This window comes from Oculina patagonica, chromosome 3 (genome assembly GCF_052425735.1).
Source record: "Oculina patagonica isolate OP01 chromosome 3, crgOcupat, whole genome shotgun sequence".
NCBI classification, from domain to species: domain Eukaryota; kingdom Metazoa; phylum Cnidaria; class Anthozoa; order Scleractinia; family Oculinidae; genus Oculina; species Oculina patagonica.
The window spans coordinates 4,336,150-4,358,238 of NC_135760.1; the positions used below are offsets into that span (position 1 = coordinate 4,336,150).

The following is a 22,089-nucleotide window of genomic DNA, read 5'->3' on the forward strand; positions in this document are numbered from 1 at the left end:
GAAAGTCATTTTTCTGACGTGCAAAATTTATTGCAAATTGAAGGAACTGTTTCTATGGCTGGAAAAAAAACAAACGTCATAATAGTGAAAAACATCGTGGGGAAGTTTACGACTGAGGAAGATTTTAAGTGGCTAACGAACCACAAACATGAAAAAATTGCCTATTTTGCCTCAGCGAGAGGTACTTGTTGACCTTGGTTGGTATTGCAGCACCTGACTCAACTCAACGAGATTTCAGTGTGGAATTTCTTCCTCAAATTATGATTTTTTTTACATATAAGAATAACAGCTTTTGACACTAGGGATGGGAAAATTCAAGTTCTTCTAATCAAAATTACAAAACAAGATAACGACTCAAGGTGTTCACATTTCTAGTGACCTTTATTAAACTATCAAAGGCTGGCCCATCATTTCCGTAATTTAATTACTAAGATTGGTAAAGGCAGGTAAAGAAGTCTTTCCCCGAAGACCAGAAGAAATTGTTTTAATAGCATGATGGCATTTCAGCTTCACGGCGGAGTTTAAAGAGGCAAAACAGTTCATTAAACCGAACAGAAGCCTAAAATGCCAACCGGCGACCCTGAAAAGCGCGGGAAAAATCACGTGTGGTGTTAGCTTTGCCCTGATTGGCTAAATGACAATCTGTTCGCTCTAAATGGCCAAAGGATACTTCTCGAGATTAAAAGCTTACACTACTTTTTTTTAGCAGCCATCGGGGAAAGCCCTCTATTACCATCTCGCCAAATTTTAGGTACAAAAAACCCCGCATCTTTCCAGTCAGTAAAACAAGAAGCCACTTTTTGACTTCCAGAGCTTCTTAAAAACTACTACTTTCCCTCGAAATCTCGTCTGGGATGATAGATTAAGCCTAAAGTTTTTATCAGACAATGCTAACCAAAATGACGTGTTCTCATGACGCCGTAACTGCGTAAAACTCTTTTGAAACTGTTCAGAGTGTTTCTGCGAAGTTTTGCTAAATTGGCACTTGTTTTCTCAGTTGACTGGGAAGAATTTAAAACTAAGTTTTGTGATGTACCAACCCACACCCGTTTGATACTAAAACCAATAAACAATACAGAAGTCTTTAACAGGATAAACAGCTATAACGAACAGTGTTGTTGTAATATCTTATCAGAAAGAAAACTCTCTTTCTTTCCTTCTTTTTGTACATAACAATTTTCATTTGGGAGTTCTTTCAAATCCAGCTTTATCATTTTTCACAAAAAACATGACAAGACTGCCAACAAATATGGATTTTTTTCATTTTGTATTGAGAATACCTAAATATTGTACAAGAAAATCAAATCAATGTAAGCCAAAATAGGTTCTAGACAAAAATACAAAACAAAAGCCATTTGGAAAAAAAAAATCATTTTTCAGTTTTGAACAAATATATTTTGCATATGTACACAATTTTGACATAATACTATTAGAAAAATTTGGTAACATAAATAATTATTTACTAAATATCATTTTGTTTTTAACCTCGTCAAAAGAGCCCTATTAATCAAAATCAAAACATGCATGGTCTAAATTTTGGTTCAAACCATTTTGTTCATCTAACTTGCTAGGAATAATAAATTATTGAGCCCTGTCCTGAATGTTGTCCAGTGCACACAGTAGATGTTCATGGAAATTGAATAGCATGAAAAATGAGATTTTGTAAGACAATAATTTTTGAAAATATAACATTTGGGAAAAGATATCTTGGCAACTAGGTTCCCTTTTTCTAACTACTTCAACTTAGTTGGGATAATTTGACGATGTACCAACCCTTAAAGCCCTGCTGTCGGCATGTATACAGATTCTTATTAGTGGTCTAATACATCTCTTACAGTATAAGTTGGGAGAATTTTAAATTTGATATTTTCATGACCTTGCACTTTGCAATGAAAATGTGAGGAGAAAATATTATACTGATTTGGATTAGTTAGTAAGAGTTAAATACGAAAATGAAATATTTAAAGCTGTCAAAATTAATCGTCTAAAGACAATGCAAAACTTTCAACATTTTGACCACAATTAAAACAACTACCTACACTTTGCACAATTACTTCTTGCTAAACCTTAATTTGAATCGTCTATGCAATCGTTGTTACAGGACAACAATGGCTAAAAAAAATTCCTAGCAATTCATATGAACAAGGGTGAGCTTTGAGAAGATACTTCAAGTCTCAACAGTGCTCACAAAATTAATATTATGAGCCTGCAACTTCAGATTGCCTCCGTTCTCCATTCTCTCGTTCCTGTAGGGTGACAAGCTTTTCAAAACAGGCAAAACAGACTCTGACTGGGTCGTAAAGCTGTTCTTCAGGCAGTGGTAATCTCTTTTCAGAACACGTCCCACAAAACACAAGACCACAGTTCCTAAATATAACAAACAAAGGTTAACGAAAAAGGCTTGGCAACAGAGTAATGTATGATAGAAAGCACTTTTTCACACTAAAATTGAGCAGTATTGATCCTATTAGCTGTGTTTAGTAATGCACAGACCTCTGTAATTAATACTTTTAATTTGCTTAAAATAAAAAACTTCTAACTACTCAGAACAAAAGGTTGTTCTTTTTTCCTAAATGAATCAAGAGCAAAGCCAAGATTTCTCGAACATCTCTATGCATGGCACTGGTGCACGTTTTTAAGATTTACTCAGGAATACTAAATGGGGAAAAATGGACTTCAAGAGATTTTACCCTATACAAAGAGTGCATTTCTACTCCCCTTTGAATGGGATGCTAGTCTATTGCACGGTTACCTCCAGCATTTAATTTGCTGGTTCCCATCTATACATCTGGGTTAAGAGATGCACTGTGAGAGTAAAGTGTCTTGCCCAAGAACACAACACAGTAAACCAAGTTAGAGCTCAAACTCAGACTGCTCATTTTGGAGTAACTAACCAATAGGACACCCCTCCTCCCAAATTGTTGCACACAAAAGCTAAACTCTTTCAATGACAACAGAATCCAATTCATCAGTACCTGCAGTGATGTTTTCTATTGGCAATCCAAAACTGTGTATCACACTCGGCACAGTTAGTGGCAGCATGGTCTGGAACCCAGAGAGTGGGTTGGGCCTCATTCTCATCCACTTGGATCCAGCTCCCCTCATCAGCGCTGCCAAGAGAGAGAGGAGGCTGGTCTCCACTAACATTTGAGTCTGGCAAAGAACACTGGAGAAGAAAAAAAGATGAACAAAATGAATAAAGCACAGAATTGGTTGTGAATGGGGTAAATTGGCATTAATTCTTTTAATAAGGGAGACTATAAGGCGATCTTTGTTGATGTCATTGTTTACATTTTGCCTCATTAGCATACAACTTTGTGTAGAGAAGGCATCCTGCTATACAGCTTTTTCAGTTAACGTTGTCTGGATCAAAGCTAAAAGACAAGACTGAAAGGCAGTATGGGTAGAAGAAGAGAGCAACTGCGCGTGCTGAATACTAAAATATATAGTGACACGACAAATGCAAAGAGCCAAGCGACAGTGAAAGTAAAGCTACAGAAAGTCTTCCTGAAACGAAAAACAAACTCGTGAATTCTTCACGTGCGAAATACAAATTTGTGTATTTAATGAAGCTTATATGTAAATTTGCAGTGAATACCCAAAACGCCATACGGTCTTGCCTTTTAGGTTTAAGCTTTGACCCGACAACGTTTATTGAAATAGCTGTATACAAATTGACTACAGAAGTTTAAAGAGCTTGTGAAACTAAACAATCAACGAAATGTTCAGCTCTTTCGTGATATTGAAGGAGATATCAGCTATCAAAATCTGCAAAATTTCTAGGTGGCAAAGTGCTTTTGAGCCCATAATTCTTTGTAAAATTTTGAGTTTTCAAACCCACATAAAAAAAGTATTAAAACATCAGGCTCAAATTTAGAGCAAATCATGCCATGCTCTTTTAATATTTTTGTAGCTTGTTCAGAAACTGAAGCGCAATGCTAATGAAGCAAAAATTGAAAATAAAGATTCCCCTTATATTGTGCATTTTAAAATTACAAACAAAACTTTCGCAAGTCATTGTTTCTACATGTGAGGGGTTGCGCAAGGTTTGTTTGCTATGGAGCAATCTTTGTGTATCACAGTACTTATAGTCTCTTTAGCATGTTGAAAGCTCTCATAGGCGACCAATAACTACCTCAACAGATGGTGGTCACTAAAGAGATTTCATTCAAGCAACTAGCTCAGGTTATGACTACTTTTTTCTAAATCTCCAAGGTGGTCCCTTACCGGCTGGTTGGCTCAGTTGGTAGAGTGCCAGACTGTAGTGTTGGTCCGGCCTGGGTTCAACTCCCAGACTGGACCAACACTCGGGGTCTTTAAATAACTAGCTACAAAATAATGTGTTTCTTTTGTCTACACACCACTTCGTCAGCAAGATCACTAGTCCGTCCTGATGCTCCTCCATCTCCCGCTGCAGCCCGCCTCCTCTGAACATCCAGCAGCTGCCTTCGTAACGATTCTATCTTAGCCTGGTGTGCCATCTCTATTTGCCGTAGTCTATCCTGGACTGGATCAGAAACGTGTGTCAATCCATCCACATCCAGGTACCTAGTAAAGAGTTCTGAAGAACTGGGTCTTAAAGTCGATGTACTGGGAAATGCTTCTCGAGCACTGCTTGTAAGGGTTGAGTCACTTGAACAATTGGACGGTGGAACAGTAGTTTCAACACACTCTGTTCCTTCTTCGTCACAAGGAATATCTTTGCTATTTGAATTGTCTGATGTCAAATGTTCGGAATTGTGAGGTTCTTTGGGCATTTCCTCACCAGCTAAATTTGGTTCTTCAGCCGACGAATCTTCCTCTTGTGTCTCTTTGAGTGAATTATCAGATAAGAGTTTTTCAGTTGAGGGAGTTGTTCCACTGTCAACACTTGACGTTTCTCCTTCACTTGGATCAAGAATGACAGTAGCCGTACTGCTAGACATACTGCTGGTTTCAATTTCGCTGACACTGTCTTCACATGACACAACACTTGCCGCACAAGACTCTGTAGTGCTAAGATACAAACTTTTAGAATCACAAGCAGCTAAATCATTACTGTCCTCCAGCGTCGAAGTACTACCAGAAACATCATTTTGTGAAAAGGTGGTCCTACATTCTGGGCAACTCTTAGATTTCAAGTCATTATCCAAATTACCAGATTCAGATTGTTTGCTAATGCCTTGTTGATTTTTATAACAGTCTTTGCACATTAGATTTCCATCAGACTTTGACGCAGTGACTTGAGAGGTCTGTGTGACCTCCTCATCTTGGTCAATACTGCCGTTAACACTAGGAAATACTGGAGAAATGGGAGTAATACATGCACTGCTCACTGAGTCTCCATAGTCACTTGTGTCGCCGTTCTCCATTACAGTCTCAGAATAAGGTGTTGGGTATGCAAGATAGACAGCTGTCCACAGCTGTAGACAACGAGGTTGACAGGAGGCTTGAAGAACCTAAGACAAAAAAGAAAACAAGTTATAACATTTTTGATATCCCACTAAAAGACAGTTAATCCTCCCAGGCACACCAGACCAACAATTGCCATACTCAGCACTCTTTTTTCTTAGCCCCTCAATACAAGTGCATATAATTTTATTATATTTCTTTTACATGTACATATTATTTTTTCACACCTGTTACCCAATGAAATCTTACAAAAAACAAAGGGCTATTACCTTTAATTTAACACTTCAAATGCCATTAACTTACTGAACACATGGTATGGGGAGTTGCAAGTTATTTGCTTATTACTTCAAGCAACTGCAGAGCTGTGCCCGGGTGCCACTGATGACTTACTTTTGTCTTTGGGCGACCTGCATAACTTTGCTACCAGGAAAGCATTTAAGAGCTGGACACCCAAGATTTCTTACATAAGAGCGTTTTGGCACCCTGCAATTATTCTATGAGCACAGCTTTGAACTGCCCAACCCTTACCTGTTCAGAGGATGAAGAGTACAAGTAATTTTTAAACTCCTTTCTTCTCAACTTCAACAAGGACCACACAGAGAACGTTCGCTTGAGAATGTTTCCCTTGAGACGTTCGCTTTCACTGTTGCAGAGAAAAGTTCCAAACAGGCAGGAATAGGCATGTTGGGCCAACTTCACCTGTTGAAAGACACACAGAAAAATTCCAAATTTAGATGCAAAAATTTCCATCGAAAAAAAATCCCTAATTTTCACTTGAGTTTGCATATCTTCAGGACTTTGCAGGACCTGCTAAGAGGTCACTCACTTTCCAGGGTAGAAAATCAGCGTGGAAACAAAGTCATGTCTGATAGCTCAGGGCTAGTGGATTCCCTCACTAGCCCAATAGGCAAGTAACATTATGGATTTTTTTGTTGGCAGATTAAGTAAGGCCACTGGCCCAGGGGGGGTACTTGCAGTATTCATGACAGGGGGGTCCGACGGAGCTTCATATTGCCAACCCAAAAAAATACATGAGCCTGAAATTTTACACCCAAAAAAATACCTGGCAACAAACTTTTCTACCCCAAAAAGTAAAAGACCTAGCACCTCGATACTGATTTATTCAATCAAACAGACTTCAAGACCTAAAAAAATACATGACAGATCTCTTCACCCAAAAAAATACCGAGGGTGTAAATTTTCAACCCAAAAAAATATGTCGGACCTCCCCGTCATGTATACTGCAAGTACCCCCCCTGGGGCCACTGGCCTTCAGTGTAGCACACAACGGCTCCAACTTGTACATAGGGCAACCTGGAAAATCCATTTCCTTTGCACGCTGAAAATGCCACAGCAACATTTCAGTATTTTCCAGAATTTATAGGCATCTTGTTAATTGCTTATCAACAATCTGTCTTACTTGGTTAAGTGAGTTAGCAAGTTAGTGTCTAAAGACAGTCTAGTACCACAATCTTACCAAAAAGGTTTCGTTGAACTCAAATGAGCAAGGGAACTGCCTGGTTAGCTGGTGAACACAGTCAAGCCACTGAAGAAACACAGGGCACCTCTGATTTTCATCGTGATTCTGCCCATGACCACACCTATCAGCAAAACGATGACCAAACTCTAACCACTCACGTGTCACCAACACCTGGAAACCCTGAAAGGAAAGAAAAATAGCATTCGGTGGGAAAATTCCTTGCACGGCAAGTGGATCTTATATTGACTCTTCATGATAAAGTGGTGAAATCCCAATTTCTTGAACCCTTGATTTTTCGAACGTCTGACTAACCTGAACTAAAAGTTGTTTCCCTTAGTCGTTTATTGAGTCAAACACTGCAATTTTACCCTCTGATTTCTAGAACTCATGATTTTTCAAACCAGCTTTTAGAGTGATTCTTACATATCACTAAGTGAATTCAATATACCTTATTGTTACTTATTGTTACGTATTTTTGCGGGAACTTAATTTCACAAAAATGGAACGGGCATATTTCGCGGGACTTAATTTTCGCGATTTGGCCAAAAATACATAATTAACATAAAAAATACAATGGAAAACGTTTGAAATAAATTTTCGCAGGTCTTTAATTTCGCGAATTTTTGAAAATCGCGAAAATCGTGAAAATTAAGTCCCGCGAAAATATGTACCGTATTTACCCGTGTATAAGTCGACCTTTTTTCACCTAGAAATCGGTCCAAAAAATCGTCCTCGACTTATACACGGGTCAAAATTTTCGACCCAAGCACCAGTTAAATAAATTCTGCGCAATTAGCATAACAATTGTTTTATATGTCAACAAACATCAAATAAACAACAGTACAGGTTGGGATGTCCTTTCACTTTGCTATCTGTGTCGTTAAATTGGCAGTTCAGAAATTCATTGCGATTTATCCGCTCAATATAAACCTGAATGTTGTAGAGACTCGCTGGCACAAGGTTTGAATGAACAGTTGACATTTTCCACTAATAAAGCTGGTAAATCCACTCGAGAAAAACATCTTCATGCATGATCTTTCTTGCTTCGAACTTCGCTACTTAGTAACCTGGCATGATGCAAGCACGTGTAGTTATCAGTTACCAGTACCTCAACACCACACAGTAATTGTAAAGGTTACCAAGTTCCCCAAGCAAGCTTGACTTTTCTAGTGGGTTTCAAAGTTTTCTGATGTTCCTTGATGTTTTGCTTGTCTTCTAAAGCCGCTACTATCTCTCCACAATTAGAAAGGTTCGTTTGAAATAAGTGTGTTTGATTTTATAAGGCTGTTTCAAAAAATAATGGACAAAATGCCAGCATAAACATGTGTTGCTAGAACGCTCGCGTAAGCATGATAATAAACTTCACATTGAAACTTGCTGTGTTTTTTTTTCATTAAGTATCTCTACCTGAAAGGAAATTCTAAGAAACACAAGTTTAGTTTTTCAAAAAAATTGTTACCCAGAAATGAAAAAATCTTAGTTAATGGCTTCAAAAATAGGGGGTCAACTTATACACGGGATCGACTAATACACGGGTAAATACGGTAACAATAAGGTAGTTTTTTACGTCAAAGGGCATGCAGTGGATGCAATTAGGTAAGTAGTTCACCCCAAATTGAATAACATTACCAAAACAAAATTGTTGTGTTATATCCTGTGTGAAATGCCGCCTAAGAATATTTTCTTTTACCTCAATTGTTCTGTAGTAGGGATCCAACATTAGCTCTGCCAGGGCAACAATCTGAGATGTTCTGTCCCAGCCATCACTGCAATGGACTACAACAGGTCTCTGCTCCTTGTGAACAGCATTCACCACAATGTTGGTAGCCTTCAGTAGCAGCGAAATATGATGAAGCCAGTTGGTCTTCTCCAGACTGGACCACCAACTGAGAAGGAAAGACAGATCAACTCTCTCTAAGACTGACACTGTCTGCAGTGGCTCCAACACTCTCTCTTAGAAAGGTGTCCGTCTTAAAGGGAGTTTCATTACTGAACAGTAACATGACTGAAAAAATGGCAGGGACAGGACCGACACAAGGGTGTCTGTCCTTTAGATGTGTCCACTGAGAGAGAGTTGACTGTATTGTGAAAGAAAGAAACTGCTGTTTTCCCAAAGTACTTACTTAGGTGCATCTCTCGGACCTGAACACAATGTTCTCAGACTATGGAAGCTCTTCCTTATAGCGTGGATGTTTGCTAAGTTCATAAACAACACCTCACAGCCTGGATAATACTCTGTAAGAAAAAAAAAAGGAGAAAAAATATTTAAATATACACAATCAGTTCAACAACACAGATATCATTTTCCTTAATTCCTATTGCACAGAAGGTATCAACCCTTCACAATCCTAAAAAAAAATACACGTAAGTGCTTTTACTTGTTGGTTGCATTAGCATAGCTGTGAAAATAACAAGTCTTCTTTCAATTCACAGGAATGTAGCTAAGAAAACACAAAACCAGCCCATCAACAAGCCTAGCTGGCTTTTCTGGCCTTGGCAGCTATAAAAGTTTACTTATAAAAATCTTTGTTTTTAGGTGGAATTAGCTGGCAGCTGGCCCTAAGCGACATCCTTGAATTCAAGGTATTAATAAACCAACTCACCCTCACACTCGCAACCTCCTCCCTTTGCCCTGTTGACCACAGCAGCAGAGTAGGCCCTGGCATCTACTACAAGAACCTTGCGTTGTTCCACCACACCATTCTTTGATGACGCATCAGGCTTACTGTCATCACCATTATCACTACCATCATGGACTACATCCCCATTCGGGATGGCATCTGTATGACCATTTTGGTGATAATTTTTCTGACCCATTTCTTTCAAAAGTTGTTTTTTGAGGGACGCAGACAAAGAGTCCACTGAACAGGCTGTTCCTATTGCATGTAGGAGGTTTTCATCTTCCTGGCTTCGCCAGCCAAGCCAGCCCACCTCGGGTTGACTACAACGTGCTATTACTGCTCCGTTGGTCATGTGCCTGTTAAGTGACAAAAGCGTGCAAATAAATTGCCACACCCTCTTAAAATGAGGGTCCTGTTTCTGAGTCAAGACACCAAACTTGTAACTTTATTGTCAAACGTATTGCTTTAACATTAGATGTTGTTGATAAATTGAACAATAATTAAATTTTTTTTTTCGTTACCTCCACACTACAGATGGAAATCTTCCAGAAGTCCTGAACTTAACAACAGCCTCCATCTCCTTGTCTGAAATCATTGCTGGCACAATGTGAAGTTTGGGATAGGTGGAGCATAACCTGGAAGGGCAAATGTTATTAGATCACTGAATCTAATCGAGCGGGAGGAGGGGAGGCGGGGGTGGGAGGAACTTTGAGAAAATAGTCCTGAACACCCAAAATGTGAAACTGTTGAGCTGAACTATTATTGCAGTGTTTGAAACAATAGTCACTATGTATACCACCATGCTGTAATGTTGTGTCAAACAAAATGTTCTTCTTCTTTGATCCAGTGACCATGCATGTTATTCAGTTACAAAATCTTAAATTTTACACCACTATTTGGAACATTTGCAGAACTAACAAAAGGTAAAGGTAGCATACCATAAATTAGGAACTTTACTTTATAGAAAGCTTTTCATAATCACCTCAGAAATAAAATTTAGCAACCACGTAGGCAAAATCTGCGTTCAAGCTTAATGGCCCATCAGGAGGGAGCTTATCACGGTTTCAGTAGCATGAAGCAACTAGGAGAATTTCTTCTCTCCCTGGATGGGATGCTAGTCCATCGTAGGGCTACCCCCCAGCATTGAATTTGCCAGTACCCATTTATACACCTGGGTGGAGAGAGACACTGAGAGTAAAGTGTATTGCCTAAGAACACAACACTGTGACCTTGGCCAGGGCTCGAACTCAGACCGCTCGATCCAGAGTCCAGCACGCTAACCATTAGGCGACTGCGCCTTCCATTAGCAACCATATACTACAGAAATATTGCCCGATTGCACTTACTCAAAGTTAGAGTTGATGTCTGTGATCCTCCAGGCGTCGTGAAGATTATCAAAACCCATTCTCCTAACCTCAGACATGAATGAGTATAGCACTGCATCTGGATAAATTCAACATTATTTCACGTTACATAGTAAATGGTTTGAACCCAGGAGTATCAGTGGGCTGTATAGTGTGATTGTTCGGGAGAGAGTAGTTCTGAAAAGAACTGATGTTGGTGACTGACGTTTCAACAACCTTCAGGAGCGGAAGTCATCTTCAGAGTCAAGTGAATGGTTGTTGTCAGTTAATGATGTTATAAGTCTGGTTTGTTGAAGCTGATTGGTCAGTTTGCCATGATGTTATTGGCTGTAAGACTTGTGTAAAGTTTGTCAACAGTAAAGTTTGTAACATTATTGAAAGGTACACAAAACCAAAAGCCTCTCAGTCAATTTGTCATCATTCTTTCAGCATGATGTTCTTAAAGACACAAACATTCAATATCTAGTATGTTCTACACCTACCCCTTTGACAGAAGCTGGTAAATTCTCCTTCTTCTACTGAGTTAGACTGCTTAGAGTCCAAGCACCATGCATGGAAGGCAAAGGCAAAAAGATCTTCAAGACGTGCGACAGGGGAGATGCACTGGGTCAGACGGTGATAACAAGTCAAGCACTGCTCACTGTTGTCAAATAAAATCCTGAAGAAATGCAACAACATTACAGTGAATTTCAAAAGTACATAGAGGTAATACAAGGTTGCACGGAGATATGAAATTTATCTTCAAGTGTTCAAATCGATAGCTCACGAGTGAGATATCGGTTTTGAACACAAGAAGACAAATTTCATATCTCCAAGCAACCATGAATTCTTCTTTTTATTATATAAACCTACTAATTACGACGTTTTTGATGATTTTCCGGAGATTTCCAACCATTTTCTGAAGATTTCCGAAGATTTTCAAAACGTCGTTCGAAGGTCGTACAGACGTTTCCGAACATTTTCTGAAAATTTCCGAATATATCCGAAGGTTGCCAAGGAAGATCCGAAGATGTTTCAACTTAATATCGATAAACTTTGGCTCATTGAGCATTGAAACTTGGAAACTCTTTGAGCTGATTGGTCAAAAATGATATCACACATGTGTGGATATCACATTTTTATCGAATTGCTAACACTGCAGTTTATATAATAAATAAAAATATCTAAGCTCTATCTATGTCCAAGGATGATATTATTAATCTCTGAAGAAGCTGGCTGCACAAGTCAAAGTGGTCATAATTTCAAGATGGACACCACTGGGTGTTGTCATTTGGAAACTACAATTGCCTAGCCATCTTTACTGCAGTCGCCAGAAAAAATAACCAGTTGCCAGTTTCTAATGGCACCCCTGATCTGCTATATATAGCAAAATTGGCTGTCTGGGAATGAAGGACATGCCTGGTTACAGGGGAAACCTTGAGCCATGCGGCCCATACTGGCAGAGCTCATCCTGGTTTCTGTAGCATTAAGCAGCTAGGAATATTTTTACTCCCCCCTGAATGGGATGCTAGTCCATCGCAGGTTTATAGAAACATCATTAAATTAAAAACTTCATACAAACAAGGAAAGAAAACAGAAAACAAAAGTCTACAAAAGAGAAAGAAAGACAAATTTCAATGCATATCATGGGCATTTAAAGTTAAAACCTAAAAGCTCTTCATCACCCACCTAAACGACCTGGCATCTTTACAGTTTATGTCCATCAAGAAAATATCCCTCATTTCCACAGACTCAATTAAACGCAAAGGAATCTGACAAGAAAAAAGATGGATAATGCATTACTATCAATATGGACTAATAACGGTATAGAGGCCAACATTTATAGCCATTTTTTACCAGATCCTTGAATCTTCTTCAATCTTTTCTTTTATAACAATTCACATTTAAGATCCATTTGGTAGGAAAGAGGGAATTACTGTCGTGTAAGTCTGAATTATGAAGGTCTGATTGAATGGTTTGAGAATGATAAACTTACATTCACAAATGAGTCCTTAAAACGAATAAAGAGACGGAAGTTTGAAAGTGCAAGAATAGCATCAGATGTCTTCTCCAGATATTCAACACTTTCACCGCACAGTTCAGGAAATGGCACCTGGGCAGAATCTTCTTCTACAGAAAAGAAAAATAATAACAAAAATTTAGATGTGGTTAAATGAAATTTAGGCTTGGTTAAACTCGAGACAGTTGTCCAGCAGTTTCCTTTCTAAGTATTGGGGGTAAACGCTTAACCTTGGAAGGGCTGAAGGATTTTACAGCTCCCCTGTTGAGGTCAGGTCATTTTGCTTGCATTGCTGCATGCAGAGGTTCTCATGTTTACTGCTGCCCTCCATCCAACAATCATTTTGTCCCTGCCCTTTCTCTAAGTAATACATTTAGTCAGTTGCTCACACATTAGCAGTGTGACAGTGCCTGGGTGGATGCCACTCACAGGGTTGCCATGGTTACTGGCTGCACTCGGATGCAGTCTTTGGATGCACCAACTTCTCAGCCCCCCCCCCCCCCTCCCCCTGCTCATCTATTGCTGATGAGTTTAACAGTAATTCAAAGGTTTATTGCTGGCTGTTTTCTTGTGTGCAGATCAATTAAGTAAACTGAGATGAACAACCATTCATGAAAATATAGTTTCATTTTCTGCCAAACCAAAGCATAATTCTGCTAGTATTCAAATCTTCTATAACAAATAATACAACCCTCCAATTTTATTTTTTTCCTTAGTGGCCTTTTGGCAACCAACTTCTCAATTTTGGTTGCCAGTGAAAATTTTATTTTCTTCTTTTCTTTCTTTTTTTTCTATTTTATTGGCCGGCCCGGCCCCTTCTTTTCCATTTTACTCCCCCCCTCCATCTTTTTTTCCCCCCGCCCAAAAAATTTTTTTAACCGGGGGGGTATCTAATATATTTGTCATCAGCACATTCAAAATCCCAAAAATCTTTTCAAAAGTATCCATAACATGCTATAAAATTTCAACAAGACCCAGTGGCATTAAGCCCTCAAATTCCCAAACTCAAAACCTCTTCAGAAGATAAGCCACCCAGAATATAAGTCCATGATGATGCACTTTCTTCAGAAGAAAAACAACAACACCCCCAATGTAGAGCTTATTTTAACAGTACCCTGGGATACTTGGGATGTTCATTCAACTACTGTATTACACATTTTGTGTTTTATATTGTCACATTTGGAGAGTGCCATCTTAGTAGATGCAGAATTCTAGAAATATGCACCTAAACTTTTTCAGGTGCAAAATCCCTTCCAAAATTCAATATAAGCCCAACTATGTTTGAAATGCACAAATCCTTCCAATATAAGCCTTCCAAAAATGTCAAAAAGGTCTTTTGGACAAATATAAGCTCAGAGCCTATTATGTCAATCTTATGAAGTGGCTGTGGTTTAATTTTTTCACTGGTTTAACTTTTTTCAAACTAGTTTGATTTTTAGTTCCCTTTGTTTTAGATTATGATAATGAATATGTGACTGCACAATGAAAAATCAAAATCAAACTGGTTTGAAAAAAATTAAACCAAAGATAAATTTAAACAACAACATATACAGTAAAATTAATTTACATATTGCAGGATAGAACAAAGCCACACTTCTATTTTTTCCCTTCACTAGCACATTAGGCAAGCAACATTTTGACTTTGCACTAGCAAAAGTGACCTCTGTACATGCTAGTGAATCAACATGCTACACTCTGACTATATAATTTTATACCATCAAAACCTCAAGGTATGACCATTGAATGTAGGGTATAATATTTGGACAGTCACAGTGTCTGACATTTGCAGACTGCAAAATGCAAACTACCGACTTAGAAAATATTTTGAGTTACCATTACCATTATTGAACGCTAACTGTACACAGGCTAACCAAAGTGCTATTCAGGCTGACTGGAGTAAAAAGTAGGTTTATCAGAGTACATATATAGTAGCTAACCAGAGTGAAAAGTCTGCAGTCTGCATAATTTGTGCAGTCTGCCAAATGTCAGACACCAGAACAGTCAAGACCAGTTGCTGCAATATTATATGCTGAAGGGAACATGAGGCCTGCTCACATCAAATTAAGTGACCATGATGTCACATTCAAGACTTGTTGAAGACTAAATTTTTTTGGTGTGTAAAATTTATCTTGCAATTTTGTTGCAACACAAGCAGCACAACAAACTGCCCAGTGTAACACCACATAAAATGAACACGTCTCACATTTGCTTTTATGCAGCTCGCAATGATCGCCGTAATACTGCAACGGTGGTTTTATGTGTTACATAGAGGTGTTACACAAAGCAACATACCCTGCAACTTTTTTTGCCACAGCACAAAAAAATTGCAAGACAAGTTGCAGAAAACATTGAAACAATGCCTTAAATGATGAGGTGTTTGACTGAGTCCAGCAGTATCAGGCTAGAAAATACGTTTCTCAGAAGTTAAAGTAGCCAGTTTTTCAGCCAGCTGCTTGCACCTAAATGAGAATCTCAATTCTTTTCACCTTCTAAGGTAGTATACTGTCATCTCAAAATTAGATCTGTCTTAAATAATTGAGTAATAAATGCTGATGGGAATACAAACACACCTATACTAATCACAACAAATACTGTTGAGATTTGGTATCAAATGTCGTAAGTGGTTTGTTCCCCTAGAAGTTAGTTTTCGATTTTACCAAGCAAATTCTTCAGTGGAAAGTGAAAAGTAACGAAACAATTCGAAACAGTTCCCACGAATTCGGGATATAACCTTTTTTATTCAGGAAACAAACCATCAGCGACCCCAGAACAAAGGTAATTAGTTTTATCAAAGCATATCAAAATTATATTGTTTGAATTCAGGTCCTGAATATAATTTCTTCTGTTTACCAGAGAAAAATTCGGCCCTCGAGTTGACCATTAATTTTTTTTATCAACATGTAGACACTTCTTAAGTTTTTTCTTGTCAAAAATACTCGAATGAAGTCTGAGCGATGCTTTAAACACTATCATAATTCATAATTGCTGGCAATTAGTTTTGACATTATTTAAAACGACTGACGCCTCTACGGAAGGAAAACAAATTTGGACAACCTTGAGGTTTAATATGTCTGAGAGGACGATTTGAAGTTGTATAATCAATTTGATTATTTCGATGGGAAAGGGAAATAAATGTCACGAGCTTAATCCGGTGCAAGCTAGTTAACAGTTGAGATAAAACGAAAATCGCCGATGGAACGTCTTTGATAAGCTTCTTGTTTATAAAGTCTAGACGGAAATGAAGAAATTCGCACATACGTGTAGGAACTTAGGTCTGCAACTTTATAAAATGCAAGCGCCCCTCTCATAAATTCGTAAAACCTTCGGCGCAGATGGGAAACAAATTCTTTTTTGCACCTTGGATTGTAATGGCACAGCGTGAAACTTGGCACTAACCTGAGGCGAGCGTCTTCTTCGGGAAGAGTTCACTTGCTTGTACGTAGACCATGCTGGAAGGCTGTTCGACATCCTGAAACGGAAAATTGGGGGAAATGTCACGTAAAAATGAAATCGGATACTTTCTTGTACACCTAAAAACACTGTGCAGACCTAGCGTTACTAATGGAATTCTCACCGTAGCCATTTCGTGAGCTGTTGTTCCAAGAAAACGCTTCGAAGAACTAAAGAACTACACACGAAGCGGTGTCCTGCAGAAGCTTGGAAGATGTCTAGCTTATCGGCAAATCGGCGTTCTGAAATCTAGGTGGTAGAAAAAACTGTTAACGCGGAAAATGTAGGCCATTAATGCCCAAGGCCTCGTAGTCGCTGACAACGGCGGTTGGAGGTTGATTCATGCATGAATAAATCGCAAAACACTAAATTATCCGGCATACCTCTTCCAAATTTTAGTTGGAAGGTGTGGACGTCAACAGAACAAGAAATGAAAATAAATGATGTCATGCACTCTCTTGCTATCCCATAATACGCATCAACACCTCCAAAATGACCAAATATGGTCATTTCAGTCGGCTCGAGACTGCAACACAAACAGGGCATGTTAGCGGTGTTGCAAATGAGGTTATGCGTGTTGGGGGATAAAAATTGGCGGCTGCATGCTGCTAACTTCGCTGGAACTTTAGCAGTTTTTCTTCGAATTTTATCAGATCCTTTGCGTATTTTTTAATCATTTTTTAGCCAGAAATGAAGCGAAGGAGAACACGCACGCCCTCTGATGCAGGTAGTCCTTCGCAGGAGAAAAAAGTGGTGAAATCTCCTCCAACCACTTCGAAATCTACTTCTTCTTCAACTTCAATTAAAGATGGTCCTTCTAAATCTTCAGATGCCCAACACGCTGCAAACCTAGAGGATATAGAAGTGGAGAAGAGAAGTGCTGCTGCTGATGTTGCTTCGTTTGAGAGAGGAACTGAGGAGATCAGAAAACTTGTAGCAGAAATTCAGAGGCAAAAACTTGTGGTAAGATTTCAGTTTTGACGAGAACATTCGACGAACCTCTTGCCCTTTTTTAAGTTTTGTATAGTCTTATTAAAATCCTGGGCAAGATTTCCGTATAACCACATACTTAATTATGCACACTATTCTTTTTAACTTCCATCTATTCACAACTGTTCTTCATTAGTGTGCAATGGAATTTATGGAATATATTATGAAAGAATTTGTATGCATATAATTAAGTTTGGGGCTACACTGAAATCTTTCCAAATCCTGTATTTTTATACTACCTTTTGATTAAAATTGGAGAATGATTTCGGTATAGTCCCATACTTAATTGTTTATATATTCTTCCATATTATCCTTTACACACGAATGGTACCGTCGAGCATCTACCCGTGAAGGCACGCACTAAAAACCTGTTTTCACGTGACGTCAACGTCTGTGTTTCAGGTGTCAAACTTTGAAGTTTAGCAGACCGTAATGTGAACTTTTGCACTCACAAACACTGAGTACGGGCGAAACTTTACACTAGAAATGATTCAAGTGAACCTGTGTATGCATATCGACAAAGATCAGCATCAATTTCCAGGAAGAAGTCTCTATATCTAATCTTTCCGCCATTTCGAAACCAGTGTTTTCTTTCGGCGCAAAAGTTGCCGTTACGGTCTGCTAAACTTTAAAGTTTGACACCTGAAACGCAGACGTTTAACGTCACATGAAAACATGTTTTTAGCGCGTGCGTTCACGGGTAGATGCAATCGATGGTAGTTGCCAATAGAATGGGAGTTGCAAAATTGTATGCATAATTAGTTATAGGTTCATACAGAAATCTTGCCAAAAATGGTACTTCTCCCAGCACTGGAAAGCACATATATTTTGTGCTTTACATCTATGGACAGTGTTGAAGAGAGGTAGTAAGAATGGCTAAACTAACGAATGTACAGTGCTATTTGGAAAAGGTTTGGCTATAAACACATTTTATTAACCAAGTGCGAGGACCATTCTGGGAGAATATTGGCCAGCCGTTTTTACCCAATACAGAGATCCTCATTTGGGGTAGTTGCAACAGGGATCACAAAGCCTGGGAGAATGGGGAGGGGGCAGCCCCCCCCCCCCCCAATATTTCCCCAAAAAATGGAGGCTTACAAAGAGAATAGTCTCTAAAGCCCTCCACTTCAAGTTACTAGTCAGCCCCCCAATTGGTAAAATGCTCTGCAGTCCCTGTCCAGCAAAACACCTGCTTTACTCTTTTCATTCTAGAGAAATTGGAGTTGAGAACTGTAAATCTCTCCTAAACTCAAGACAGACTACTGTCCATTGCCCTGGTATTTTTTCTGTAAATATTTAAGCTTGTAGTGTAGCAAAAGTCAGCATGTGCTTGAATTTGTGAATGATTATTTATTTTCAAGGATGCTGACACAAATGAGTCCAGGATTAGATGCACCCTGCTGTTTACAATCTTGAAGAAACTCAACCGACTCGCTCACATGCGATGCAAAAAAGCCAGAGAAAAAACTCAGGAGGTTTGTAAATCACATTTTGAGATGCCTGGCTGAACAGTAACTGTTATAAAAGGGGTTATTCCTTAGAGTGAACATTATGCATGAACGGACATCCCTTGCCATGCACTTATTCAATTTCCCCATAACTTGAAGTTTTGAGGCAAAATTCCAAACTGATGATGTTACACAGCAGAGATCTGTGTTGTCTCTGACTACAGTACCGCTCAAATGTAAGTTGACAGTCCCTCGAGCCTCGATCCTCGAGACTCGATCCTCGAAACTCAAAAATTTTGAGTTTCGAGGATCGAGTCTCGAGGATCGAGTCTCGAGTTGAGAAAAATAATGAGCTTGTCGCTTGAATGATTCCTCGAGAATAAAATTGCTCAAGCGGGCCGCACTCTCAAGTGTTGTACTATGGTCGAAGCCAGCGTGCCGGCTACTCATCTCTGCTGTAACAACGCGCGCTTGGTCGTTTAATATTTCGAACCGTCCCAAAAAGTTCGAAATAGGAGCTCGAAACCGTCGATAGTGAATGAATTGAGGGCAAATCGAACCAGAAGTAACCGAGTTGGAGTTAGCATGGTCCCGCCGAATCAACATGGACAAATACAACCTGCGTTCAGGCGATCTTAGGACAAACATGAAGCACGTGTGCAATGTCACGCATACGATTGTTTGTGTTATGATTTAGGATACAAATATTAAACCTTAAAGTTCACTCTGTCATTTAGTTTTCTTTTGAAAAACGCAGTTACGTGTGTATGCAAGAATCTAAATCGGATACTTGCCTGCGGCGTTGTGTTACATTTATTTACGCTGGAGTTTATTCGAAAGGTTTCAAATTACTTTTTGACATATGCAAATTTTGCCAACTTTTATAAGTGCACCGCTTTAAAAAAGCAAAATTTGTATAACTTCTCTAAAGCTGTAATAATAATTAACGCCATATCTGTGTTATAAATGAAGACAAGTTTCATTCAAGAAGAATTTAGGTTTTAAGAATATTATGCCAAATTCACAAAAAATAAAACACGCTCATTTCAAGCTAGACGCGATGGCGCGACACAAGTCTGTCTTGCCATTTATTTACGGAAGATTTCACGGCTTCGATGTTTTTCACGTGGAATGTTCCGTTCGCCGTCTACAGAATTTTTACAACTCAAATTTAAGAACCGGTTTTATTTACGGAAACTCTTGTCTGAATTTCAGTAGCGACCAGATAGAGACGTCTGAAATTCAGGCTTCTGAAACTTGTTTGTGCGATTTTGTCGGTGCTATTCTGATCTACGGCTCAGCTTACAAGATTCGTGGCATTTACATTGTTTCGCATCGAATGCTTCAGATGCTGACAAAACATTTTGTGAAAGAAATTAAATTTGTAGTTTTATTTGCGAAAACTCAGGATGAACTTGTAAACCAATAACTGAAATTTTTTCGTGGTTGAAAACATGCACTTACGGCGGGTTGAAACATTGACAAGGGAGAGCACAAGTTTGAACTACAGATTCTTTTCACGTCCTTTTCTAAATTTAAGTCGTCGATCACGGCTTTCAAGGACGAGTTTGTGTCAGTACTTTTAGGTAAGTACAGTCAACTCTCTCTAAGACGGACATCTTCGGGACCGGCCGCAACTGTCTGTCTTAGAGAGGTGTCCGTCTTGTAGAGAGTCGAGGTAACGTGACACCAGTAATTCTGAGATAATAAAGCTAAACCTTTGCACAATGCAACAAACCTTTACTAACTGCAACAAGACTAAAATAATAAAAGGCCGTATTTGCTTGTTAAAGCAAAAATTGAGAGCTACAAACTGTAATACTGTAAGTAGAAAACGACCTCTTTAGTGTCCATACACGTAAGCAGAGAAGTAATCTGTTAAAGCGTCGTTGTTTCTGGTTAGTAAGCTTGGTATACACGTATCCTTAGGGCGCTGACTAACTTTGCTTTAGGTCGATACAACGTTTGGAAGTATTTTCAATAATAAAGCATGATAAAAAACACTTCTCAAGTGTCCGTTAATGATTTCAAAGTGTCTGTTGTCCGTCTTAGAGAGGCATCCGTCTTATAGGGAGTTTGGTTACAGTAAAATGACTGAAAAACGGCAGGGACCATCACCAGGTGTCCGTCTTATGGAGGTGTCCGTCTTATAGAGGTGTCCGTTAACAGAGAGTTGACTGTAAACGGAATTACGATCGGCGCGAATTTATCGTACTGTCGAATGTTTATACATGTCGGGGAAGGTTTGTATTTCATGCGCTGAAGGTGGACGCGAAACACTTGTACATGAGGTGCGAGCGGCTTTTATTCTTTCCTCAAGAAATAAATCGTTTCCTCGAAAGCCTTTCGAGTTTTGAATATTCGAGACCGCCTTGTTTCTCGAGACTCGAGACTCAATCCTTGAGACTTGAAACTCGAAATTTTCGAGTCTCGAGGATCGAGTCTCGAGTCTCATGGATCGAGTCTCGAGGATCGAGTCGAGACTGTCAACTTACATTTGAGCGGTACTGTACTTATCACAAAAAATAACTTGTATGTAAAAATGTATAACTGAGCAACAAACCAATCAAAAACACTACACAGACATATCTGATCAGTGCTATATGTCGTCAGTATAGAATTCTTGCAGACCTGTAAATAATGAGACTTGTAAATAATGAGACTATGGCTGACCAATTTCTGGCCATTTCTGACGAATTCCCAGCTGTGGACAGATAAAAAGTCCAGATCTATACAGTAGAGTCCTGATTTGTGGAACTTTCAGAGGAAACAAAAATTGCTTTGAGAAATCAGGAGGTTCGAGCAATCAGGGGCAAAACTACAAAGAAGTATTATCCAAGAAAAATGAAAATTGGTTTGAGAAATCAGGATTTTAGTGGTGACAAGTGAGTACTTGCCACCACTGTCTTTAAGTCAAATAAAAAAAAAAAACCAGACAAACCTATGAATAAATTAAAAACTTTATTTATAATGCTGTGCATAAACTGTTGTGCTTCCATTTGAATGCTTTTGTTAGGCCAAGCAAAAGGTGGATAGTCTTTACCTGCAGTTACAGAACCTACTTTATGAAGTGATGTACTTGAAAAAAGAAATTACAAAATGTCTTGAGTTCAAGTAAGTAAAGGATGCAGTTAAATTGATTTATTAATTTCAACTTGCTCTGTGGAAACTCTAATGCTCATGTGCCCAACTTGCTTTAGGTCAAAAGATGAAGAAATTGAGCTTGTGTCTGAAGGTGAATTTTTCAGGGATGCTCCAAAAGAAATATCCAAACCTGTGAGTAACTCTGATAACAGTTTCATTTTAAAAATACCAAATGAATACCCTATTTAGTGTGCTACAGTGG

General features: G+C 38.8%; 2 protein-coding genes across 5 annotated transcripts in view; one reads left to right on the top strand and one right to left on the bottom strand.

Moving 5' to 3' along the window:
• Positions 1 to 362: 362 nt before the first annotated feature.
• LOC144646164 (phosphatidylinositol-3,5-bisphosphate 3-phosphatase MTMR3-like) lies at positions 363 to 16,766 on the bottom strand. 3 transcript variants are annotated; one of them, XM_078505705.1, is made up of 16 exons: positions 16,689 to 16,766; positions 16,430 to 16,554; positions 16,252 to 16,324; positions 12,832 to 12,965; positions 12,525 to 12,607; positions 11,339 to 11,514; positions 10,839 to 10,935; positions 10,014 to 10,127; positions 9,475 to 9,848; positions 8,995 to 9,106; positions 8,562 to 8,757; positions 6,869 to 7,051; positions 5,920 to 6,090; positions 4,362 to 5,438; positions 2,976 to 3,166; positions 363 to 2,367 (listed from the first exon to the last, which is right to left on the bottom strand). In XM_078505705.1, exons 2-16 carry the CDS (start codon positions 16,436 to 16,438, stop codon positions 2,199 to 2,201), a joined length of 3,159 nt encoding a protein of 1,052 aa, XP_078361831.1. In that variant the 5' UTR covers positions 16,439 to 16,554; positions 16,689 to 16,766; the 3' UTR covers positions 363 to 2,198. The 3 variants fall into 3 exon arrangements, with proteins under 3 accessions (XP_078361831.1, XP_078361832.1, XP_078361833.1); XM_078505706.1 differs by lacking the exon at positions 16,689 to 16,766 and having other exon boundaries at positions 16,430 to 16,669; XM_078505707.1 differs by lacking the exon at positions 363 to 2,367 and having other exon boundaries at positions 2,969 to 3,166.
• A 125-nt stretch (positions 16,767 to 16,891) lies between these two features.
• LOC144646171 (THO complex subunit 5-like) overlaps positions 16,892 to 22,089 on the top strand; it is a 42,696-nt gene continuing 37,498 nt past the window's right edge. The window contains exons 1-5 of one of the 2 annotated variants that reach the window (XM_078505713.1): positions 16,892 to 17,032; positions 17,135 to 17,268; positions 18,657 to 18,770; positions 21,760 to 21,857; positions 21,944 to 22,019. In XM_078505713.1, coding sequence (XP_078361839.1) covers positions 16,996 to 17,032; positions 17,135 to 17,268; positions 18,657 to 18,770; positions 21,760 to 21,857; positions 21,944 to 22,019 — 459 coding nt within the window. In that variant the 5' untranslated portion in view covers positions 16,892 to 16,995. Of the gene's footprint in view, positions 17,269 to 18,656; positions 18,771 to 21,759; positions 21,858 to 21,943; positions 22,020 to 22,089 lie in introns of both variants that reach the window. The other variant, XM_078505712.1, reaches the window with a different exon arrangement.

Bases quoted from the DNA above. Each gene is read 5' to 3' on its own strand.
- LOC144646164 (XM_078505705.1), bottom strand. The intron at 3,167-4,361 runs GTGTGTAGACAA...TTTCTTCTCCAG, and splicing joins GTGATCTTGCTGACGAAGTG to TGTTCTTTGCCAGACTCAAA. The intron at 2,368-2,975 runs GTACTGATGAAT...TGTTATATTTAG, and splicing joins AATAGAAAACATCACTGCAG to GAACTGTGGTCTTGTGTTTT.